The 25,334-nt window shown below is 39.1% G+C and overlaps 3 protein-coding genes and 1 non-coding gene across 8 annotated transcripts in view; 1 reads left to right on the top strand and 3 right to left on the bottom strand.

The window, feature by feature from the left end:
• The window catches only part of LOC101242326 (sulfotransferase 1C2-like), a 44,426-nt gene that overhangs the window by 7,448 nt on the left and 11,644 nt on the right, over window positions 1–25,334 (top strand). Inside the window, exon 3 of one of the 3 annotated variants that reach the window (XR_003396580.1) lies at window positions 21,936–22,054. The exons of the other annotated variants lie outside the window; for them this stretch is intronic. The gene's annotated coding sequence lies outside the window, so the exon portion shown is untranslated. Of the gene's footprint in view, window positions 1–21,935; window positions 22,055–25,334 lie in introns of those variants that run through there. 3 annotated transcript variants of the gene reach the window in all.
• LOC113474877 (sushi, von Willebrand factor type A, EGF and pentraxin domain-containing protein 1-like) lies at window positions 29–13,378 on the bottom strand. The gene is made up of 35 exons (XM_026837701.1): window positions 13,036–13,378; window positions 12,877–12,962; window positions 12,723–12,818; window positions 12,384–12,480; window positions 12,188–12,292; window positions 11,720–11,812; window positions 11,357–11,542; window positions 10,976–11,173; window positions 10,728–10,916; window positions 10,464–10,658; window positions 10,206–10,394; window positions 9,881–10,132; window positions 9,559–9,747; window positions 9,276–9,387; window positions 9,069–9,220; window positions 8,795–8,958; window positions 8,169–8,367; window positions 7,774–7,977; window positions 7,502–7,690; window positions 7,336–7,447; window positions 7,121–7,272; window positions 6,902–7,065; window positions 6,661–6,847; window positions 5,989–6,186; window positions 5,728–5,919; window positions 5,349–5,543; window positions 5,089–5,274; window positions 4,696–4,887; window positions 2,697–2,894; window positions 2,288–2,479; window positions 1,914–2,102; window positions 1,600–1,711; window positions 1,206–1,357; window positions 621–784; window positions 29–319 (listed from the first exon to the last, which is right to left on the bottom strand). The coding sequence occupies exons 1-35, from the start codon at window positions 13,088–13,090 to the stop codon at window positions 134–136; spliced, it is 5,721 nt and encodes a 1,906-aa protein (XP_026693502.1). The 5' UTR covers window positions 13,091–13,378; the 3' UTR covers window positions 29–133.
• On the bottom strand, window positions 3,619–3,677 carry mir4126 (microRNA 4126). The gene has a single exon (NR_034523.1). It is a non-coding gene; the product is annotated as a microRNA 4126 (primary transcript).
• Window positions 13,763–24,221, bottom strand: LOC100184827 (sushi, von Willebrand factor type A, EGF and pentraxin domain-containing protein 1). 3 transcript variants are annotated; one of them, XM_026837704.1, is made up of 25 exons: window positions 23,746–24,218; window positions 23,581–23,666; window positions 23,242–23,337; window positions 22,801–22,912; window positions 22,489–22,599; window positions 21,923–22,027; window positions 21,092–21,229; window positions 20,761–20,887; window positions 20,348–20,460; window positions 19,855–20,052; window positions 19,203–19,400; window positions 18,790–18,987; window positions 18,318–18,515; window positions 17,908–18,102; window positions 17,331–17,528; window positions 16,882–17,070; window positions 16,528–16,722; window positions 16,190–16,384; window positions 15,928–16,128; window positions 15,593–15,784; window positions 15,333–15,521; window positions 14,982–15,093; window positions 14,750–14,901; window positions 14,277–14,440; window positions 13,763–14,139 (listed from the first exon to the last, which is right to left on the bottom strand). In XM_026837704.1, the coding sequence occupies exons 1-25, from the start codon at window positions 23,798–23,800 to the stop codon at window positions 13,876–13,878; spliced, it is 3,981 nt and encodes a 1,326-aa protein (XP_026693505.1). In that variant the 5' UTR covers window positions 23,801–24,218; the 3' UTR covers window positions 13,763–13,875. The 3 variants fall into 3 exon arrangements, with proteins under 3 accessions (XP_026693505.1, XP_026693507.1, XP_026693506.1); XM_026837706.1 differs by lacking the exons at window positions 18,318–18,515; window positions 18,790–18,987 and having other exon boundaries at window positions 23,746–24,221; XM_026837705.1 differs by lacking the exons at window positions 17,331–17,528; window positions 17,908–18,102 and having other exon boundaries at window positions 23,746–24,217.

Raw genomic sequence — 25,334 nt, 5'->3', positions numbered from 1 at the left:
ATAAAATAACTGCCAACCCAAAGCAAAATATCAGCAGCAGACATTTTATTATTTTTTCAATTTGCAACCTTATTCAAACATTCGTTTCTGCATTGTTGGTTTACAATCTTGTTTACTCTTAGTAAACACAAGTTTATTGCAAGGTACTTCCACAACGGTTGGTGCAAATAGACCTTGCTAACTTGGATGCAAATTGTTCATCCAGACCTTGAAACCCAGATTCAACCATAAACAGGTTTTCTTCTGACCCAGCTATTGCCATTAGTTGGTTGCGATCGATCGCTTTTTTGTTCCCCGGCACGATGCCCACTGCGTATGTCTGTTATGGACAAACAGTTATTATAAATTTAATTCAATTTGTCCTTTATACTCATAAGTCATAACTGGCTGTTTATGTTTTTAACTTCTAGATCCATTTATTTTATATGAGTTTGATTGTAGTTTGAGAAACTCTGGAATGTAGGCCAGAGTTGGCACATTACTGTTTACTTTATATATACTTAATGCACCACTTATTTTTTAAAGTTTGCGCTTTCTGAAAACTAAATTACGTCAAATCTAGTAACATCACTACACATGTTTTCAAGCATTGCCAAATTATACCACGTTTAAATATTTACCAGGACTCCCATATCTCTTAATTGTTTAGAAATATCAACAACGTTATCTTGTGCACGGCCATCAGTAATTGTCAACACAACATCTTTAATATCAGCTCGGTTTCCATTTTCAGCAGCTAACATAACGTCCTTTGCATGTTGTAAGGCGTGGCCAGTCCATGTACCTTTAATTGAATGAATGTAACTTGATTTATCCTAGCGTGGCCGGAAAACGACAATCGTTGTAACACGGGTGTTTGGTTTCATACACCTTGTGCTTGCTTAAGAATTACCAAGTATGTAACTTTGTTAGTAATTGTTTTTTTTTGTATAGCGAATAATTTAGAACTCATTAGTGACCCCTCTGTTGGAGCAATTGCCGTTAATTATCTTGCCCAAGGAAACATTTGCCCACAATGGTAACTGTGATTGAATAAATGTAACTTATTTGTTATAACAAAAGTGATCTATGTCATATATAGCTAGCACTTAGTATTGAAGGTTTCTATTTCTGTTTGGGTGATCAATTTGCTTTATTACGAACAACTCAGTTGCTAAATATTTCTGTAATTGCTACATGTATCAGTTTTAAAAGTTTGTACATACCTCTACCATTGTAGTTGATTCTGTCGTAGGCTGCCAAAAACGCATCCTTGTCACCAATGTGATCATTAAGTAAGACCTGTGTTACATTGTCAACCTTTCTGTTGTATCGAAACACAGCCATTCTTGCTGCGTCTTCAGCTAAAACAAATGTACTGAAAAGAAAAATAGTTCATGTGATAATACTGTTTTTTTAGTTTGTGGTATGTTCTAAAATTACCAGAAAATGACAGTCGTTATAACACGGGTACGTTTCATTTAAGAATACACTGACATTCCGCCCCCAAAAAATTGGTTTACAAAGTGAAAAAATCGACACCTATGTCCGTATACATTATGTCGTAAAGTTTTACTTGTTCAAGCATATAAACGTAATATATACAAGCTTATAACCTACTTCAAAACGTTTCTTCCAAACTCCTTCATAATCCTCCAATTCTTTCTCCCGATTGAAGAAGAAGAATCGACAACCATGACAAAGTCCATTGATGCGTATGGTGGGCAACTACCTGTTATATAGATGGGTGTGGAAATGTGAAAGAGATCTCAACATCACAAAACAAACAAATGCCAGAAGATCTTTCACACTTACATGTTAGTAATACCACAAAGCAAATTTAAGATCACAGAACAAACAATTGCCAGAACTCTTTCACACTGATAATACATATTAGGGCAATTTAATATACAACATCTGCAGTTTCTACGTACGAGCACAGCATGGTGTTGGTTTATTCCATGTTGTATCGTTCAAGCACGTTGACGTCGTTTCGTTGGCTGGGAATAAGAAGTAACCATTGGAAGAATCACATTGGAAGGTACATACAGAGTTTACAAAGTTATCATCTGTGCAGTTGATATGACCGTTCTTTAGAGACGAAATTGCATTGCACTCAATCCCTTTGAAAATACAATGTATAACTTTAGCAATTTCCATACACATTATCTAGTATCTTGTTATAATAGAAGACATTATAACAAAATACTTTCGAAATACTTTCGTTATAATCGAAAAGTCGTTGACGCACAACTTCATTTAATAGAACACAGAGTAGCAATCGTTTCCAATATGATATGGGTCTTACTTTCACAAACTGGAGCTGTATTGTCAAATGCCGGAGCAGCATTCTCCTGATCGACGCATGTAATGTACAACGGACCAACTGGTCTGTGATATTGATCGCATTCAAATTCACACGACGAACCAACATATAGTTCTGGTGTGCAGGATATGAATCCATTCAATGGTGCTGATGGGGGTGTAGGACAGCGTTTGCCTGCAGAATAAATAACATGTTGGTCAGGTAACTACAGGCCGGTATGCAATTAGTAACGCATTGCTGTTGCGGCTAGATTTATTTATGTGACCCTCTATGGAGTGAATTTTAGTAAAAGATCAAGGGATTTTTGAATACACTTATACTTCTACTGAACCTTCTCTTTGACGAAAGTATATGTTTGGTTAATGATGCCAATTGTTTACTTTGGACTCACGTTCACATATTGGTGGCAGAACAGACCATTCTCCCATTGCATCCCCATTACCATCATTCATACATGAAGTAACAGCAGCACCAATTATGGCATACGATTGACTGCATGTGAACGTACACACGCTGTCGAGATGGTTTTCGTTCGTACAAGACACAGAGCCGTCAGTGGGTGCATTTTGAGGTGGCTGGCACATAATTGCTGTACAATGCAACGTTCCATATGTTATATATATATAATACTACGTATATCACAGCCTACTCACGCTGACAGACAGGCGCAGGTTTGTTCCAATCTACCTCACTTGAATCGTTAGTTTGACATGTCGTTGAAGTTGGTCCAATTATTGTAAAGCCCGTACTGCAAGTAAATGAGCATATGCTGTTGATAAAATCACCATCACTGCATGATACATTTCCATTAGAAGGGGCTTCGGGCGTTGGAGAGCATGATAATCCTGTGTAACAAAAGTCAGTCATCTAAAAATCACCAACAAAGTAACATACATGGTAACTCGTAAGCTGGCATGAGGTGTTAAACCTGTGTGATAACGACTGTCGTTTTACAGCCACGCGAAGATAAAGTAAGTTACATTACATTCAAATAGCTTCTCAACACAAAATCATATAATACACAACGTTATTATCAAATGGCTTACGTTTACAAGTTGGTGCTTCTTTATTCCATGTTCCGGCATTGCTGTTTTCTCCACAAGTCGACGAAGATGGCCCCAGGAGTCTGTAACCCTCAGAACACGAGAAAGAACATACAGTTCCTATAGCTACTTCTCCTATGCAACTGGTTCCACCATTTTCAGGGGCCGCATGAGCAGTACATAAGATTTCTAAAACAAAATGACGATAACGTCTAGTTTCTCTATACTTGGCATTAAAGCTAATCTGAATTGTTTGGTAATAACCTTGACAAACTGCAGCATCGTGATTCCAAACTCCATCAGTGGTAGTATTATCAAAGTTGCACTTTATCGTTGGTGATCCAATCAAGACGTGGCCACTATTGCAAGTGAAAGTACACACGCTATATAGAAGGTTATCGTCATCACAAGACACATCTCCATTTGTTGGTGCTGTTTGCTGAGGCGTGCACACAATGGCTGGAAATATATCTTTGTTATTTGAATAGCTGCTTTTAGGTATACACCATTGGAATACAGTTAAGATGGTAACAGATACAAAGGTTACGAGCTATACTAAGTTGAAGATTATTGCGACAACTCTGACGTATAAATATAAAGTGTCCATGTTATGTCTCTTCAAATGATTATAGAATATACTAACGTTGACATGATGGAACGTCATTGCTCCAAATTCCAAGTGGATTTCCTGAAACTTCTTCGCAAGTTGATGAAGCTTCACCCACCAATTTGTATGTGGAAGGACATACAAAAGAACACACAGTCCCAATAGAAACATCACCTGCACAACTTGTGTGGCCGTTCATTGGGCCGTTCTGAGCAGTGCATAGTATTTCTGCAGCAGAAACGTTTCCATTATAATACAGTTTAGTAAATAGGAGAAATGCACAAGTGTTCAGATTACCTTGACATACTGGTGGCTCGTTGCTCCAAGATCCATGTTCATTGTCTTCTAGGTTGATATTACATGTCGATGTTGCCGATCCAGACAGCATATACCCATCGTTACATGTGAAACTACATTCGCTGTTTAAATGGTTGCTACTCGTGCAAGTAACACCCCCGTTCGGAAGCGAGGTTTGCTCAGGATCACAAGTTATTTCTGTGTTGGAAATAATGTTATCAATTGTTTTAATGCTGGCTTCTTTTTTATCACGAACTCTTAAGAATCTTAAATTACATGGAGTGTTTGGTGTTTTCATGATCAACCAAACATTATTCCAGGTCTATAGCCTTCCTCACTGATATATATATGAAGTGTGTCAGCCATACGTATACAAATCTTAAAAAATAATGCTACATGTTATATATATATATATAATACTACGTATATTATAGCCTACTCACGCTGACAGACAGGTGCAGGTTTGTTCCAATCTACCTCACTTGAATCGTTAGTTTGACATGTCGTTGAAGTTGGTCCAATTATTGTAAAGCCCGTACTGCAAGTAAATGAGCATATGCTGTTGATAAAATCACCATCACTGCATGATACATTTCCATTAGAAGGGGCTTCGGGCGTTGGAGAGCATGATAATCCTGTGTAACAAAAGTCAGTCATCTAAAAATCACCAACAAAGTAACATACATGGTAACTCGTAAGCTGGCATGAGGTGTTAAACCTGTGTGATAACGACTGTCGTTTTACAGCCACGCGAAGATAAAGTAAGTTACATTACATTCAAATAGCTTCTCAACACAAAATCATATAATACACAACGTTATTATCAAATGGCTTACGTTTACAAGTTGGTGCTTCTTTATTCCATGTTCCGGCATTGCTGTTTTCTCCACAAGTCGACGAAGATGGCCCCAGGAGTCTGTAACCCTCAGAACACGAGAAAGAACATACAGTTCCTATAGCTACTTCTCCTATGCAACTGGTTCCACCATTTTCAGGGGCCGCATGAGCAGTACATAAGATTTCTAAAACAAAATGACGATAACGTCTAGTTTCTCTATACTTGGCATTAAACTAATCTGAATTGTTTGGTAATAACCTTGACAAACTGCAGCATCGTGATTCCAAACTCCATCAGTGGTAGTATTACCAAAGTTGCACTTTATCGTTGGTGATCCAATCAAGACGTGGCCACTATTGCAAGTGAAAGTACACACGCTATATAGAAGGTTATCGTCATCACAAGACACATCTCCATTTGTTGGTGCTGTTTGCTGAGGCGTGCACACAATGGCTGGAAATATATCTTTGTTATTTGAATAGCTGCTTTTAGGTATACACCATTGGAATACAGTTAAGATGGTAACAGATACAAAGGTTACGAGCTATACTAAGTTGAAGATTATTGCGACAACTCTGACGTATAAATATAAAGTGTCCATGTTATGTCTCTTCAAATGATTATAGAATATACTAACGTTGACATGATGGAACGTCATTGCTCCAAATTCCAAGTGGATTTCCTGAAACTTCTTCGCAAGTTGATGAAGCTTCACCCACCAATTTGTATGTGGAAGGACATACAAAAGAACACACAGTCCCAATAGAAACATCACCTGCACAACTTGTGTGGCCGTTCATTGGGCCGTTCTGAGCAGTGCATAGTATTTCTGCAGCAGAAACGTTTCCATTATAATACAGTTTAGTAAATAGGAGAAATGCACAGGTGTTTAAATTACCTTGACATACTGGTGGCTCGTTGCTCCAAGATCCATGTTCATTGTCTTCTAGGTTGATATTACATGTCGATGTTGCCGATCCAGACAACATATACCCATCGTTACATGTGAAACTACATTCGCTGTTTAAATGGTTGCTACTCGTGCAAGTAACACCCCCGTTCGTAAGCGATGTTTGCTCAGGATCACAAGTTATTTCTGTGTTGGGAATAATGTTATCAGTTGTTTTACTTCCGGTTTCCCATTCTTATTCACGAACTCTTAAGAATCGTAAATTACAAAAAGTGTTTGGTGTTTTCATGATAAACATTATCCTAGGTCGCTCTACGCCAACTATAGCCAACCTCACTGATATATGCCATAAGTGCCATACATAAAAAAAATAAAACAAATACATACATAAAAAATACATACATAGTACTTAATGCCATACATAAAAAAATAAAACAAATAAGTGCCATACATAAAAAAATAAAACAAATACATACATAAAAAATACATACATAGTACTTAATGCCATACATAAAAAAATAAAACAAATCTCAAAAAATCACTCACAAAGTAACATATACATGGCAACTCCTAAGTGGGCATGAGGGGTATACGTCCGTGTTATAAAAACTGTCGTTTTCCGGCCATGCGAGGATAAAGCATTTACTTTATAACACTGACCTCCAGGTCGTTCTTGGCCACATTGGTTTGTACAGATACTTCTGCTTAACTTGTAAGCAAACTGTTGGTCCAACGCACTGAACCCTCCCGTCACCAGAAACATATTCTCTCTGCTTCCAGCAATATCGAGCAATTCATTCTTGTCTAACTTCTTATTGTTTCCTGGTTGTATCCCGATGACATATGTCTAAATGGAAGCATTGGTAAACTAATTCCCTGAAGCGTTGTTACAGTATCTTACCAGAACTCCATTTGCTCTAAGCGCCCGGGATACATTCCTTACATGATCTTGAGACCGTCCATCAGTAATAGTCAAAACAACATCAACCACTCCGGGTCTGTTCCCATTTTCTTCGCTAAACATCACATCTTTGGCGTGACGCAAAGCCTGTCCCGTTAGTGTACCTAAATGATATTCCTCTGTAATAAATAATAATGTAATATCAAGCCTACAGTACACCTCCTCCATTGTAAGGTATCTGATCGTACGCAAGGAATAATTTTGTCTTGTTGGTGGGAAAGTCTTTCAGTTGTACTTGGCTATTGGTATCCACTCTTTTATTGTATCTAAATACAGCCATTCTTGCAGTGTCGTCACCCAGGTTAAAGGAACTTTAAATAGGAAATGTTCTATGTTAGAATCAAATATATAGACAAAGGGTGAAACGTATATACTTGAGTATATTTTTTCCAAAGCGTTTCATAATATTCCAGTTCCGTCTTTTCACCGACGATGAAGAATCAAGAATGAGAACAAAATCCATGGCTGCATACGGAGGACATTGTCCTAAGAAGAGAACCATCTTTATCATAGTTGTTGAAAGTTAAGATCTTGACTTACTGCTACAGCATGGCACTTGCTTGTCCCACGTTCCGTTGCTCAAACAAGTAATTTCGTTGTTGGTTTCAGGGTAGACCGAATAGCCATTCGATGTTTCGCAATGAAATGTGCAAACAGAGTTGACAAAGTTTCCATCAAGGCAAGTCATTCTTCCATTTGGAATCGGCGGAACTTGACTACACTGAGTACCTTTAAAACACAAGCCATGTTTGGTATGCATTTCCTCTATGTTTATAGCACCTAACATGTCGGCGGTTATACATATTACTTACGAATGCAAGTTGGGGCAGGGTGCGACCATGAAGCAGTAAGTCCATCCTCGGATAAACATACTGACTCAGTGTTACCGACAAGTGTAAACGACTGCGAAGGAGTGACTTCACATGCGAACTCGCATCGACTTCCCAAGTTGTAACCATCAGAACAAACGATCGAACCGTTGGTCGGTGCAGAGAGAGATGTCAAGCATTGAATTTCTACAAAAACAAAACTTCATTTACTTTTTTAAGCATCAATTTGTACGCGAAGCCTTTAGTAGGCTTTCATTGAAAAACAAGGCTTAATAAACTTTCAATTATTGCTGCATGGTTTAGCAACATTTTTACATTTTGTGCTTTGATTTTAGTAAGCTAACTTATACAAAGATACAATACTTCCACCGTTGTACCTGCTGATACAATTGGTACTGGAGGTCTTCCACACTGACTTGTGCAAATCGATTGACTTAATTTCTCAGCAAACTGTTGATCCAATGCTGCAAAACCTGACGTTACCAGAAACATATTCTCTTTCCTGCCAGCGATTTCCAGCAATTCGTTTTCGTCCAACTTTTTTTTATTGCCAGGTTGTACACCAATGACATAAGTCTGAACAGCAAGTGGGACACCTTTAGCACATAATCTCCAAATATGCTGATCGTGTTTTAAACTCTAACAACGATCTATAGGAGTCATGAAAATATGGTTTTATAATTCTTTGAATGTTCTTTGTTTGCTACCAAAATCAGTATGAAAATATGTTCTATCTTCACCCACCCTACTAAGATGCAAAAAAATTATCTAATTTAACATTTACATTATATAGTCCCAAGAGCTCCTGGTGCTAAAAATCCAGCTTTGTTTACAAAGTTTGAATGAATGAATGTTACTATACCTACTATATCCTTGTGGACGGAAAACGACAGTCGTTATAACAGGGGTGTTTATACACCTTCCCGTTAAGTATCTTGCCCAAAGACATATGCGCCACAATGGTAGTAACGACGAGCCTTGAACCAACAGTCATCAAACTTACCAAGGCTCCGTTTGCTCTGAGTTCTCTTGAAATATTACCGACATCATCTTGGGCCCTTCCATCAGTAATGGTCAACACAACATCGACAACAGAAGGCCTGTTGCCATTTTCTTCAGCTAATATAACATTCTTAGCGTGGCGCAATGCTTGCCCAGTTAATGTACCTGAGTTTAAACCAATTTATTAAGAACATCTTCAAATCTTAACCATGTATGGCTAAAAATGAAATAACTGACCATTACAGTCAAAAGTTTAAAGTGTCATTGTTATTTACCCCCTCCGTTATAAGGTATGCGATCATAGTCTTTGAAAAAACTTGTTCTATTTTTGAGATGGTCTTTAAAAAGTATTTGCGTGTTGGTGTCAACTCTTTTGTTGTATCGGAAAACGGCCATCCTTCCAGTTTCTTCCCCAAGATCAAATGCCCTTCAAAAATATCTTGGTAATTTTTTTAAAATAAATAACAAGTGGTAAAACATACTGAAGAATGTTTTTGCCAAATCGTTTTATTATGTTCCAATTTCTTCGTTTAACAGAGGATGATGAATCAAGAATTAGAACGAAGTCCATAGCAGCATACGGAGGACAGCTTCCTGAAATTCAAACGGAACTAAATGTTTTATAACAGCCATTTCCAAACAATAGTTTTTTTCTTAAGCAGTGTTTCAGGCAGTTTATTAAAGTACCGACGTTATACCACCACTGTTGTATTTTTACAGCTATACTTTAAGTTGATTTTGATTTCCGTATCTAAAAAAACTCACTGTCGCAGCATGGAGGGTCCTGATCCCATGAACCATCCTCCAGACATCGTATGTTGATATGATTCGCCGGAATTAAATGATAACCACTTTCCGTATCGCATTGGAACGTGCATACAGAGTTAGAGAAGAACTGATCGGTGCAAGTGTAGTTGCCGTTCACAACTGTGCCGAGGCTGCTGCATGTTACTTCTGAAAAACGACCACGTTTAGTTATATTGAGTGTATGAAACTTTCTTTCGGATGTTTTTGCAACCCCACGAAAAGTTTATTCAATATAAAAATCCAGCCTTCACATTATTAAATTGTCGAAGAAATACGGTACCATTTTCGGGGCTTGGAGTTGTATGTTCTGTATCACGAATCTCATCCTGCGTTTCAGTTTGACAAATTGGTGGTGGTGAGCTCCAAACTCCATCTGTGTCGCCGTCAAAGTTGTCTTGGCATGTTGCAACGGCGCTACCGTTGACCGAGTATCCAGCGTTGCAATGAAAGGTACAGACACTTCCAAAGTTATGTCCAGCCGTACACAACACGCCACCGTTTATTGGAGGTGGTTGTAAGTCGCAGGAAACAACTATTATGGAACACAGTTAGGGCTTTTGCTTTATTAAAAACAACATATGAGTAGGCAAGTTTTAATAGCTTACTTTGGCAAATAGGTGGAGGTGTAGACCATGAAGGGCTGCCCTCCGTAAGCGTGCAAGTCAAAACTGCTTCACCAACGATTGCGAATCCGGGGTTACAGCCGTATTCGCATCTACTATTAAGATACGAACCATCACTGCATACATAAAATCCATTTTCGGGGTCTGCCAATGGAGGACTACACTGGTGACCTGTATATATATAATATAAAACATGTTACTTTATTCTGCTGGCACTGTAGACCGACACGGATTTCTTACGGAAGCATATCGGCGGTGGCGAAGTCCAAACTCCGTCTGTGTCGCCGTCAAAGTCATCTACACATCTTGAAACAGCACTGCCGTTCAATGCATATCCCGCATCGCAATCATATGTACATACACTTCCAACGTTGTGAGCTTCCGTACATAATACCCCACCGTTTGTTGGGGGTGGTTGTAGGTCGCAGGACACAACTGTGTGAACATAAACCTAATGTCTTGCCAGCTTACTATATAAAATCGACGTCAAGTTAAACGGCTTACTTTGGCAAATAGGTGGAGGTGTAGACCATGAAGGGTTTCCCTCAGTAAGCGTGCAAGTCAAAACTGCCACACCAACGATTGCGAATCCTGGATTGCATCTGTATTCGCATCTGCTTCCAAGATATGAACCATCATTGCATTCATAAACCCCATTTTCGGGGTCCACTGAAGCAGGATTGCATTGTTGACCTATATAAATATATAAAACATACTGTTTCTGATTAAGTTGTTAATAAAGTTTTTCTGACGGTAGCATGTCGGTGGGGTCGAACTCCAAACACCGTCTGTGTCACCGTCAAAGTTGTCTTCGCATGTTGAAACAGCACTCCCGTTGACCGAGTATCCAGCGTTGCAATGAAAGGTACAGACACTCCCAATAGCATTGTCAGCCGTGCACGAGATACCACCGTTTAATGGCGGTTGCTGTGACGGTTGACAAGTCACCTCTGAAAAAAAACATATTATGTTATTTATGGGTGAGGTCCCGCAGCGCGACATGCCACTGGCCCTAGGATTTAGACCGGGGTTGGACCATTACCCCAACACCAGGAAAAACGAACGTTAGGGTTCGCAATAAAATATAAAACCGATAAAGAAAAGCTTATAAAAAACCATTCAGGGTAGCTTACTTTGGCAAATGGGTGGAGGTGTGGACCATGATGCCTGCCCCACCTTAAGCGTGCAAGTCAATACCGCTTCGCCAACGATTGCGAATCCGGGGTTACAAGCATATTCGCACCTACTTTCAAGATATGAAGCATCCGTGCATTCATAAACTCCATTTTCCGGGTTCAATGGTGTAGGAGTGCACTGAGCTGTGATGATATACGATATTACTATCATGTTGTAAACCGGTATGAGGAGTGTGAAACAAAACACTAACGGTATAACGACTGCCGTTGGCCCGTCACGCGAGGATTTATAAGTTTCACTCACTTTATCATTTATTTATCTATTTTTTTCATATTGTTAAATGCGCCAAACATTCTCACCTTTTCTACACGTCGGTGGTTGACTGTTAAGAGCTGCAGTATTCGTATTCGTCATGGTACATCTGGTTGCTGTGTTTCCTGCCAGTATGTACCCTGCAAACAATATATATAGCCATTAATAGCGTTTTTAAAATGTATAAAACTACGCAACATTTTGTTTATTTTACTGTTGAAAGCACTTATAGCAGGCTGGGAAAAGATGGGACACTTTTGATTCTATTTATCCGACCCATTCGGTAGTAATCAAAAAACATAAAGTGTGTCCCCACGACTCCTACAGACCGTTGTTAATTGTTTAAAACACGATCGGGATACTCGGATATTAAGTAATAAAGGTGTCTTGTCTTCCCCACTCTATACACCAAACCGTTGATTAGAGCAGAATTATTGTTGAGTTACAGTACCGACCAAGCGTTATATATATATATATATATATAGGTTATGGTTGCCGTATGCGTTACTTTATACCTGCGTTACAGCTGTATGTACACTCCTGGTTCAGTGTTAGCAGTTCGTTTCCAGGACATGATACGGCACCATTTGCTGGGTTTGTAGGTCTCTCGCATTTCGGTTCTGTAAGTTGCGCAGTTAAAGATACGGTGAAACCAAAGTTAGGGTGAAACTAAAAGTTAATTTTTTTGTGTAGAGTTGACTTTTTACTTACCTTTGCTGCAATCGCTCGTTGCTCGGTTGCAGTTGTCGTTCTCACAGCAACATACACAATATGATCCGTGTTGTTCCGGTTTACAAAGGTTCGGGTTCTGTATAGAAACATAAACATTGCTTAGTATTCCAATATATGTGATGGGTTCTTGCTGTTTGCTGTGCTTATTTTTAAATAATTTAAAGTGTTGCTTATATGAATATACCGTACGTTATCGGCCGTTCAAAAATGTATGTGATAAAAACGAGGCAGTTTTAATAGTTAAGCATACCTCCTCTGCGCTTCTTATACTAAAATAAAACATCACGCAGTGTTTCGATATTATGAGTAAACTGTTACGTTTCTTGCGTTGTTTTCGCATGCTTGTGTGTTCTTACAACCCTTCGATATCCGTATTCCTTGTGGATCTCTTCTTATTTCCGTTTGACACGACATCTGCAATCATAAAATCGTACAATTTGTCTATGTTTTTACTTGTAAGTTATTTGCATACCTGGTTTGGCTGGCACTGTTTCAAACGTCCGTTTATAACACAGTCGTTGTAACTTTGAGCGTTGTTGCAATCCCAGCATTTTAATGCTTAATGATAAATTATATTGTTAAAGTTGGCAAGAATAAGTTCAGGAAAATAGACACAAACGTCTTAACTTACCGTTAGCAGTGAATACAAATACAAAGCACAACGCCGCCCGGAAAATCAGATGCATTTTATTACTGCCACTTAGTATTCCTAAGTGAATCTGTCACACAAATGCTGCAGATCAAACTAGACTGCAATTTCTGCTTTACAGAAACTCTATGCACTAAGAGATCCTAATGTTTTTGTTGTGTATATGTATATATACTTTCCGCTTTGGCGAACTATTTCAAATTCAACCTTTTCGTCTGACCTCTTTTTCAAGTACAGCCCAATACCATACAATTGCCCAAATACACCGGGTATAATCGTTTCCTTCATGCACACCGGTTTCTTTTACACGTGCAAGCCTAAATGGATCGAACTTGATTAACCGGCGGCCTAGATTAACTATTGCATCCGATGGCGTGCAAAACGACTTGACCCTGATTCGCTTGCCAACATTTATGTGAAAATTTAGTTTTGATAAACCTAACACAGTTAGTTCTACGACGAACAAAACATGTATTATACTTTACACCCTAATGGCGTCTACGTGCAAACAATTCACAAGTATCTGTAAAGTATGGTTATTAGGCAACAATTGCACTGAAACTGACAAGTTATATCTTTTAAGACACATTTTAAGCAGGTCGTGTAAAGCTTGTTTTGTGTAATATACAAGACCTCGCTATAAACCTTCCGTTATTCTTTTTTTTTGAAAAACGGTATATTTTCTGTCAATTCACATCACACAAAATCGTCAGATGCAGCAGAACTTTATTCAAATCAAGACAAAATTAAATCGATATACAGTGACTTTGTAACATTGAAGTTTAAGCAGGGATTGGGGGGGAGAAGGAGCAACGAATTTCTTTATCTACCCGAAGGAGTGGGCGGAACATTTTCTCCATTGACCCTAGCAGGTGTTGGGGTCGGTCGGTTGATCTCATCTCTTTGTAGAAGGTGAGCGCATGGGTTTGTGCAGATAGACTCGCTAAGTCGTGCTGAGAACGCGCTGTTTAAACCAGAGAAACCGCTGGTCGCCAAGAACATGTTTGATCGGCTGCCGGCAATTGAAAGCAGTTGATTCTCGTCCAATTGCTTACCGTTTCCGGGTACAACTCCGACCACAAAAGTCTGAGAAAAAGTCGAAGTTATTTTACCGCAAGAAAAACATATCCACAATGATTGGTAAATTCAAAGAAATTGGGCGCAATTTATCACTACATTCAAACAGAAGTCTTTCCATTCAGTCTGTGTTAAGTCTAACTTACCAAAACCCCCATTTCTCTAAGCTCTCTTGATACATTTGCAACATTATCGTGCGATCTTCCGTCGGTAATCGTCAAAACAACATCTTTCACATTCGGTCTGTTACCATTGCGTCTGGCAAGAATAACGTCTTTGGCGTGACGTAAAGCTTGGCCAGTAAGTGTTCCTGAATAAAAAGCAAAAATAACAAACTGTCTTCTGTCCGGTACCTATATAGTTTAGAAGAGACTTAACACAACTTGTATACGTTTATAAATTGATTTTACATTTTACAATACGAGCCACCCAAATATTCCATGGGTTGGATAGCAATACAAGCAAATAAATACCACACCATTGAACTAATATACATATCTCCATCGTTGTATGTGATTGCTTTGTCAGCCATGTACTTGTATATGGTCGGGCGCGTTTTTGGTAAACAACTTAAACCAATGACAAACCCAGGCTGACTTTACAGTTTCAATATACATACCTCCACCGTTGTATGGGATTGCATTATAAGATGCGAGGAACCCAGCCATATCGTTGACGTGTTGTCTAAACAATATTTGACTTCTTGTATCAACAACTCTGTTGTACCTGAACGCGGCCATACGGGCAGCATCTTCGGCGAGTCGGAAAGTCCTGTTAAAATGTAATCAGTTAGTTCTTGTACTTTCTTTAGAAAAAGTCTTCAGTCGTTTTTTAGTCATTGAAATACTTACTCGATAATAGATCTTCCAAAGTTTTTCATGATCCGCCAGTTTCGACGTCTCACTGATGACGACGAATCCAATATCATCACGAAGTCCATGAGAGCATATGGTGGACAACGTCCTGGAAAATACATATTTATATTTGCTATCTATCTGCGTGAATGCATTCTGCATTGTGGTTTAGCATTTGGTATAAAAATGAGTTCTATCTTTCCCCATTTTCCAGGACCCACAGCGTACCTCGCCGTGGGACTACATACATTTTATGGGAAATGTAATATCTAGTTTTCAAAAATCCTTCTATAAATTCTACTATAATACCAAGCTACAGAACATGATGTTTCTTGTTTAGACACTTACTTGCACAGCATGGGGGTGGAAGGTCCCATGTCGTATCATTCAAGCAAGTAGTCGTACTGTGGTTGGTTGGGAAGAGAGCGTATGCATTTCCAGCATTGCAGTCATATGTGCAAACTGAATTGATAAAGTTCCCGTCGCTGCATGACACGTTACCATTAGGTAATGTTTGCACATCTCTACAGCTTGATCCTGTAAATTGTATGCATTAGAAATCTAACAGTTTGTAATGCGATGACATTATAGCTTTTTCAGTTACTTACGTTCGCAAGTTGGAGCTGGGTTGTCAAAGCTATGACTGCCATCAGCCAATTCAACGCAAGTTGAATATTGGCTTCCTACTCTTGTGTACAAGTCATCACATCCGTAATCACAGATAGAACCAACATAGTTGCCGTCACTGCAAACTCTGTAACCGTTGGTTGGTGCGCTGGGTGGATTGCTACATCTACTTCCTGTTAAAGAAAGATCATTTGAAACGCTGCTGTGAAATTTGGTTGAGATTTTATGCAACAAAGACTGCCTACGGATTAACAATTGAATATTCTTTGAAAGTACCTTTTTAGTGTGTTAAGCTATATAGTTATAAAGCTCTTACTTTCTACGCAAATTGGTGCTGGTGCGCTCCATGTACCGATCGCATCAGTGGCAGTAATCAGATTGCATACTGATGAAATCTCGCCTAGTAGATCGTATCCAACATCGCAAGTAAAGGTGCATGAGCTGCCCATAAAGTTGGAGTTGGTACATTGAACTCCGCCGTTTGCTGGGCTCGAATGTTGTGGCAAGCATACGATGGCTGCATGATGAACAAATTAGTTGAAGAAGGTGAATACACTTTTAAACCAACTCTAACTTACGAGTGCAAATAGGTGGTGGGGTGCTCCATGATCCTTGAGCGCCATTGCCACTGTCCTGGCAGACTGAAACAGGACTTCCTTCAATAGCGTATGTGTTAGCACAGATGAATGTACATGAACTGTCTAGGTTGTTGTCGTTGGTGCAAATCACGGCTCCGTTGTCGGGTTCAACGTGTCTTGGGTTGCAGACAATAGCTGTAATAAAATCAAAACGTTCAAGACATAAAACTTTGAGTTGGGGTAATGCGAAACTCCGCTTTAAATCTGAAATCCAATTATGTGCCTGCCGTAGAGCATCTCCCATTAAAATAGAACAGAACCGTGGTATTGACACTTACGTTCGCAAGTTGGTGGTGGGGAGCTCCATACACCCAGGGTATCTTGGTTAAAGTCATCATTACATGTAGCGGATGGTTCACCGGTGAGCGCGTACCCAGGAGAGCACTGGAACGAACATACACTACCGAAATTGCTACCGGCTGTGCAAGTCACGCCTCCGTTCACTGGTGCTTGTTGTGCCGGGCATATGACAGCTGTAATAATATTCAATTTATTAAAATCATAATGTAATCGCATGTTACATTATAATTGGTTTTATTTAGTTTACATATCCCCAAACGTTTTTTATACTGTTAAATGGACAAATCAAGCGCCTATTACTTTATAGGGACTTTTGTGAAAGGTTTACTTACGTCCGCATACTGGAGCGACATTTGTCCAAGCTGGTACTCCGCCGGACATTAAGCAATCAGTGATTGGTTCTCCAACCATAGTAAAACCAAGCATGCAAGCAAATTCACATTCACTGTTGACGTTGTTTTCATCCGAACAAGACACGCTTCCATTTGTTGGGTTGGATTGTGGTGGATTACACTTTAATTCTGTGTAACAGCGCATATTAGAACAATCTGTATATCCAAAGGTTTGGGCTCAAGACACGACGTTGCCACTATATAGATGTGTATGTTCTTGGGTGAGACACTTAAGGGCAATTGCTCCAACCAAGTGCTTCCATATGGGGTTGTCTAAGTTGTTAGTCATTAAAATATGATACGGAACACCCGCCGTGTAATAATTACTCGTTACCCGTCAGGCAAGAACGTATTAATATTCATTTAAACTTATAAAAACATTCATTTACGTTGGCAAGTCGGTGGTGGTGAACTCCATAGACCTTGCGCGTCGCCATTAAAGTCATCGTTACATACAGTAGTTGGACTTCCACTGACTGAATATCCAGCATTGCAAGTAAAAGTACAAGTACTTCCAACGTTGTTGCTGTTGTCGCATGTGACTGCTCCGTTGGTTGGTGGTATTTGTTGTGGTAAACAAGTTACCGCTGTGGGAAGAATGATTTATTAATGGATGGAAGATTTTTAAACCTTAAAAAACAGAAATGGCTTGTTTCCAAAATTTAATGACGTAGTTCCAAAAACAAAGGAAACGTGTGTCCTGAAACCGTATTTTATCATTGAGGTGGTCATTTAAATTATTACGACTTAAATTAGAGCGAATGGTTACAAGCTGCAATAACTCGGTGAACTCCAAGGATTATTTGGAAAACGAAACCCAGAGCGAGTCCCACTGTTTGCATAACCTACGTATATATGTGGTCGGTGTGTATGGCTAATAAGCTTATTTTGGTCTAGATCTCATCAGGTCCTCGGCAAGGACCCCATCCACATAGAATAGAACACGCTGTAAACATTCACACTTACGTGCACAAGTTGGAGCAGGATGCGACCACGTTGGTGATGTGTTCCCGTTTGCAACTGCGCAGGTTGATAATGGTGCGCCCACGAGAGTGAATCCCAAGGAGCAAGCAAACTCACACTGGCTACCAAGTGCGCTGCCATCAGAACAAGCCACACTACCATCGGCTGGCGCGGTATGAGGTGGGCTGCAAACTTGTTCTGTTAACAAATTCAGTGTCAGAAATCAAAGAGGAATCGTGTCCTTCGAGTATTTCTAAATCAGACTTAAATCTCAAGACCTAGTATACAGCTCGGCGTTTTTGCTACAATATGTTACAAAACAGGAATCAAAGAAAAACACACTGTTATTAGAGTAAGGGTAAAGCTGAGACCAAAATCTTAGGGTCTAGTACAACACGGTATAGGGAACCTACGTTGGCAAGTCGGTGGTGGTGAACTCCATAGACCTTGTGCGTCGCCATTAAAGTCATCGTTACATACAGTAGTTGGACTTCCACTGACTGAATATCCAGCATTGCAAGTGAAAGTACAAGTACTTCCTACGTTGTTGCTGTTGTCGCATGTCACTGCTCCGTTGGTTGGTGGTATTTGTTGTGGAATGCAAGTTATCGCTGTTGTAAAGAAGTATAATAATAATAATAATAATAATAACTCATTTGTCTCTTCGATTACAGTAGCGGAGGTTTAGAAATATTTTAAACGAAAAGACAGGAGATAGCGACTGAACAGTTGTTAAAACACGCTTACAAACATAGTTACAATTAATGGGAAGAAAATAAGCATGATCGTTAGTCGCTACACCTATCTTCACTGTTTTGTCTCACGTTGACACGTATATGTTAGTGTTTTCACTATCTTGTCAAACTTTATATTGAACTGACTTACGTAAGCACATTGGTGGTGGATTGGACCATATAAGGTTGTTGTTGTTGTTGGCGCTTACGGTGCAAGTCGATACTGGAGACCCGAGGATGCTGAAACCGGCATTACAAACAAAATCACATTGGCTGTTAAGGTTGCTTCCATCAGAACATTCAACAGAACCGTCGACTGGGTTGCTGTGTGGTGGGCTACATTGTTGTGCTGGAGGAGTAAATGTATAATTTATATGTTTTCTTGATATAGGCATCGGTTGACCTTCTTAGCGAGTATAAGAAGCCATTAAGCGTGTAGGAGGTATTTTATAAGCAAGAAACAGAGAACGTTTCCCAAGTTTATTGCTAAGCGTGGATAAATTAGTCTTCACCCACTCAGTACGAAAAATTGTATTGTTCGTACGACGAAAAACACAAACTTACGTTGGCAAGTCGGTGGTGGTGAGCTCCACACTCCAGCTGGTGTTCCAATGTTGACTTGGTTACAAATTGAAACTGGTTCTCCTGTTACAGCGTATCCTGGTGAGCAAGTGAACACGCATTCGCTTCCCACAAGGTTTCCGTTTGAACAAGTTACTTGTCCGTTGGTTGGTGAGGTGTGTGACGGTATGCAAGTGATAGCTGGGAATAAATAAGAAGTTAATCACTCACTAATATGTTGTCTAAATTATTCGCCATGCTATAACGACCCGTGTTATAACGGCTGTCGTTTTGCTGCCACGCGAGGATAAAGGAAGTTACATACAAGTTTAAATGGAAATCCAAGAATGAAGACGTAATTTACGCAGCAGTGCTCAATCTGCTGTGTAGTTCATCTCATAACATCAGTTTACATCAGTTCGGTAAATGCGCAGCCCATTAATTCTACACAACTTGTACATTGACTTCATACATAATTTAAGCAGTATATGAACTCGTACCATTTGGTAAGAAACAAACGTTCAAAGAATTATAAAAAACGCAGCCCCACGACTACCATAGGGCGTTGTTACGTGTTTAAACACAATCAGGAAACTTGGTTTTTATGTGCTTCTTCCTCCACCCTGCTATATATAAATTGTTGCATTACACTCACGTTCACAAGTTGGTGCAGGTGAAGACCAAACACCGTTAGTGTCTCCATTGCCATCGTCAGTGCATGTTGAGATAGGGGCGCCGCTCATACGGTAGCCGTCCACGCAAGAGAAGAAGCAGTCGCTTCCAAGGCTGTTACCGTTGATGCAATTCACGTTTCCATTTGTGGGGTCGGTGTGTTGTGGGGAACATGTAATTGCTATAATTAAAGATATTAAGTTAAAAACTTGTTAAATCAGACGAGATTGCCGGAATATAACAATAGAGCAAAATGTATTTTCTTAGTAGATTTTAAACGCATTGTAGTTATGAAGATATTTTGACTACATTTGTCGATTCTACGCTATTTGTTTGTTCGCCTTTCGGTTTGAAACTTTGGTGATATACTTTAGATCACATTTTACCATCTTTGTTCATAGATGGAGTTTGTAAATATAAAAATTTTGTCAGTATGCTCCTTTAAGATGATTTCCTATGACAGCATCACGATATACCTTGGCAAATAGGAGCAGGTTGACTCCAAAGTCCTACCCCATCACCGTTTCCGTCATCCGCACAAGTTGAACTTGCTGCTCCAATCAAAGAAAATCCGGGCGCGCAACCGAAACTGAAACATTAATTAATGTCAGATATAACCGCTTATGTATCATCAAGAGTAATTTGCAAGATACTGTTTATTTATCTCTTCGTGAACGATAGCGAAGACCATGTTATTTAAAAAAACCTAAGAAAGGAATCAACAGCAAAACAACAGTTGTTAAAAAACGCTATGAATAAAAAGTGTGGGAAAGGGCGTCAATAAAGCACGGCCACTGTACCCAAAATACGGCCAGACAGACATTCTTACATTGGATGTTATAAACTACCGTTAATACTTCGAATTGATAGTGCATGTTATACTACACACCTGCAAACACTTCCATCATTGATACCATCAGTACAACCAACCACTCCGTTGGTTGGGTTGTTGAACGCTGGTGGGCAAGTTATACGCTGGCATGTAGGAGGAATCGCCGACCACTCTCCTAGAGCGCCTGTTAAGGAATAAAACACATATATGTAAATGTAAATANACAAGATTCATACACAGCATATTATTCACTAATATACGTAACACTATATATGCATACACTGTTTCAGTAAAAAAAAGAAGGATTAAATTTGCATATGTGACTGTAATAGTCGCCTAACGCTGTTGCTTACTATAAGATGCTTACAGAACTACACACTAAGCTTACCGCATATCAAAACATTAATGCTTCCTGACAAGTAGTATCCTGAACCACATGAGAAAGTGCAAACGCTTCCGATTAAGTTTGTATTCGTGCATTGCACAGAACCATGGTCGGGTGCCCTTTGTTGAGGTTCACATTGCGCTGTATGGAATACAAAGCTTTACAACACGTGTTTAGAATGATTTTCCATTTAAAGACACTTGTATATATATAGTAGGATGGGAGAAGATGGGACACCTTTAGCACATAATATACAAATATTCTCATCGTGTTTTTAACAATTAACAATGGTCTATGGGAGTTGTACGGTTATGGTTTTATATTTCTTCAAATGTTCTTTGTTTACTATCAAATGGGACGAGAAAATAGAATGAAAAGTTGTCCCATTTTCTCTCAACCTACTATACTTTTGAAGTATCATATGTTCTGGTATAGGTACGAAAGGTTTATTTCATTTTAAAAATGTGTGGCTGGCAAAATAAATGTGTTAATTGTGATCATTTCGTTGGAATTGCTATTCGGGACTAAAAATCAACCCTCGGATGATTCATTCATATTTCTGTATACATTTATGCTCGAGTATTTCGTGCATGGCGTCACTAGAACACGTGCTATATACAGTAGTGTGGGGAAGATGGGACACCTTTTAACTCGATTTTCTCGTCTAATTTAGTAGTAAACAAAGAACATTCATATATTTATGAAACTATATCCTCACGACCCCGATAGACCGTTGTTAATTGTTTAAAACACGATCAGGATATTTTGATATTATGTGATAAAGGTGTCCCATCTTCCCCCACCCTACTATATGATTCATTTGTTGTAACTCACGTAAATCTTGTAGTGGTGTACACGTTGGAGGAGCTCTATCAAACGCTGCTGAAGTTTGGCTGGTTAACACACATCTGCTAGCGGTGGATCCGGTCATGTTATAGCCTGAGAAAATAAAATCATCATATTTTATTCATATCTTCGAAAACGATCAGAAATTTAATAATGAAATCAGCCAAAGCAAATAAGAGAATTAACAGCAAAGCGGCAGTCGTTAATACACGCTATAGATGAAAAGTGTGGGAAAGCGAAAAAAATATTGTAAAAACTAAAGCTATGGCGGTATATTACTTCTGGTGACTATACGTTGTAATAAGCCAAACATGTAGAACTTCTACCGTACATATAATTAACGCTATTTATATTACCAGTAGCGGGGCGGTTATAGTGCGCCTGCCTCGAGACATTATGGGTTGTCTAAATTGTCGGGTTTACCAAAAAGATGCTTAAAATTAAATACCCACAATGTGGGTCATAAATTTTGTGGGCACTTGAGTGTTATAACGACTGTCGTTGCCTCGCCACGCGAGGGTAAACCTTTTAATTCATTCAACCAAAACACATACCATTTACGCAGGTGTAGGTACACACGTCACCGGGAGAAACCATTCCCGTTCCCGGGCATGTTACGGCTCCGTTCGTGGGGTTTGATGGACGGGGGCATTTTGGTGCAGGTCCTACAAATAACATTAATTGAAATCTAAAATACATGTCTGCAGCTTTGATGCTTGTTGCAAAATTATAAAAATTCTGTGTTTTTGTACTAAAAATTATAAAATGTCATTTGTAAAAAAAAAATTTGTTTTGTAAAATTATGAAAATTCATCCCATATCTATGTATGTAACTCATGAGACAGTATTTTGATGACGAAACTTACTGTCGTTGCAACCAATAGTTCCTGTGTTACAGTTATCAAAGTCACAGCAGCATCTGCACACCGATCCGTGTTGATCACTGCATTGGCTGGGAAACCAAGCGGCTCGGGGATTCTTAAAAAAAATACGCATGATATTCATGAACAGTGTGGTGAACTGCATAGGGTAAACTTATTGCCGTGGCAATCTCTGCCCTGAGAGTTTACGGGTTATTGAAGTTGGACGCTGCTACTACTTTACACGTATTGTGGGTGCGTGTGTCTCTGAGCAAGAGGCGCCTAACTGCAATTGCTCCAATCCGGTGTTCTCTTACAGGTTGTATCAATTGTCAGCTATACACTACAAAGATCCCGTGATTTATAGCATTGTGAACACCAGTGTTTAACGGCGGTCGTTACCCCACCTAACACGTTAAGAACAAGTTGCATTTATTCTTTAAATACCTGAATAAAGTTGTTGTCGCATGCAAGAGCTTGTTTGCATCTCTTGGTGATTCTCATTCCTTGTGGATCTCTTCTTACTTCGGTTTGGCAAGCCCTCTGTGCATATTGTTGCATTATATCGTTGCTCGTTTATAATATTTAATATATTAGGTTCGTAAAAGATGGGACACTTTTTCATTCTATTTTCTCATACCATTTAGAACTTTCAAAAAATTATAAAAGCGTATCCTCACGACGCCCATATACCGTTGTTAATTGTTTAAAACAGGATCAGGATGATTGGATATTATGTGCTAAAAGTGTCCCATTTTACCCCACCGTACTATACATCATATTTACCTGGTTTGGTTGGCACTGCCATAATCGTCCTCTGGCGAGACATTCTGCATTGGTTCGTGCGTTGTCGCACACCCAACATTTTAGACCTGGATGTGAATATATATATGTACATAACCATACACTTGCGCTAATGTAAAATATTTCATGCTTTTCAAGCCTACTTACCGTCAACGGCAAATATAACTGCCGCAAGGGACGCTACGTGTAGTAGCAGCTTCATATTTAATAACTTCACAAAATAATATTTTAACTTCGTTCGATGAACGTGTCATATATACCTCATCCACGCAGGCCTTATATACCCGCCGTTGCGTTTTTCCGTCATTTTCACTGCGCACTATCGATGCCCCTAATATGGCTCTGAGTAATGATGCCTAATTACTCATACACATTGCTACTTAGCGAATTCCGGCGCGCCAATGTTCGTAGACATATACGTTCGTATCATGACGTATAACTGAGCCCTGCTTTCGTCAAACTCAAGCTGCATAACCTTATTACGTTTTACAAATTAATCGTTTTTTTTTTAATGTAACGTTAACTTTTCCACTACATTGTGATATAATGACGTCATACCACGAAATTCGTGCACGAACCGCAAAAGTTTAAGCTGCTTAATAAGTTTCACTGTGAGGCAAGGAATAAATCCTCTAATTAAATCAAATAAAATACTTTGAAATTACCAGACGTTAAGAACTGAAACTATTTCATAGCCATTAATGCTAATATAGAAATTGCGGATTTTTTACTTTCGTAAGGTGGCGGATTTAAATATATGTGCCTTTTGTATAGTTCATTACATTAAATACAATGAAATGTCAGAACAGTTAAAAATTAATGTACCTATAGCCACTAATTCTGGCTTAAATCCTAGAACCCATGGCGTGCCACCCTATGTGACCCCACCCACATATAGAATAGATTGCTTGCAAAATATTTTTGCTTCGGTCGGATTTATTATTTGTTTATTCTCCATCATTTGCAATGTTTGTTGTCAAATAGGAAGCAGGTAATCCTTGCAAAATACGCCGGCTTACTGTCGGTGTATAAAACCAAAACAAAATATTACGTATTTATGCTACGGTAAACCAAAATCGTGAAAATGCGGTCTCTGTTTGCCGGAAGAATTCGTTTGTCAACTCAGGTTCCTTCACTTATCAGCTACACGTATTTCAAGTCCGTCAACGGAAGAACGTGTATTGTCTGTGATATTTTTCACTGCGCACCGGCAACGTACTTTGTGGCATATTAAATGAACTATTGCTCTTGTATAGTAATTAAATTGTGATGTATTAACATTGCAGCTGTGCCAGACATATTACGCATTACTCGCTTTCGATCATCTACAACATGCGTCATAATAGCACTTCCTACATTTGCCATTTTTACTCATTTTTCTAAGAAAGCTCAAAATTTAATCGTTCAGCTTTTTTTGGCATTTTTCTATTAATTTTACCCAGTAATGTCCCGCACAACTAACAGACTCATTAAACGAATCATAATTGTGTCCTCGCGAATAAGAGGTTAAACAAAAACTTTGATATTTCTTTAAAGATTCGCTAAACGAAAACGTGACATCAAACATTCTCGGAACCAGAGTTCCGCCGCTCGCGCAAAGCAGCGGAACTTCCTCAAAACACGATTAAAAACTTAAACAACATGAGTTAAGTATCGAACCAAAACAACAACAATGTTTTCTTTTGATTTCAGTCTTGAATCAGTGCATGCATACGTACTACCTGTTTATTCTGCTG

Source organism: Ciona intestinalis, chromosome 14 (assembly GCF_000224145.3).
Source record: "Ciona intestinalis chromosome 14, KH, whole genome shotgun sequence".
In the NCBI taxonomy this organism is placed as follows: Eukaryota; Metazoa; Chordata; class Ascidiacea; order Phlebobranchia; family Cionidae; genus Ciona; species Ciona intestinalis.
Note: the sequence above shows the minus strand (reverse complement) of the source record. Positions and strands in the feature narration are given on the sequence as shown.

Coding starts and splice junctions, on each gene's coding strand:
- LOC100184827 (XM_026837704.1), bottom strand. CDS start 23,800: ATGAAGCTGCTACTACACGTAGCGTCCCTTGCGGCAGTTATATTTGCC. Junction 23,338..23,580: donor GGCAGTGCCAACCAAACCAG/GTAAATATGATG, acceptor CAATATGCACAG/AGGGCTTGCCAAACCGAAGT. Junction 22,028..22,488: donor TACCTACACCTGCGTAAATG/GTATGTGTTTTG, acceptor TTATTTTCTCAG/GCTATAACATGACCGGATCC.
- LOC113474877 (XM_026837701.1), bottom strand. CDS start 13,090: ATGCATCTGATTTTCCGGGCGGCGTTGTGCTTTGTATTTGTATTCACT. Junction 2,480..2,696: donor TCTGCCACCAATATGTGAAC/GTGAGTCCAAAG, acceptor TTTATTCTGCAG/GCAAACGCTGTCCTACACCC. Junction 2,103..2,287: donor TACAGCTCCAGTTTGTGAAA/GTAAGACCCATA, acceptor GTATTTTCAAAG/GGATTGAGTGCAATGCAATT.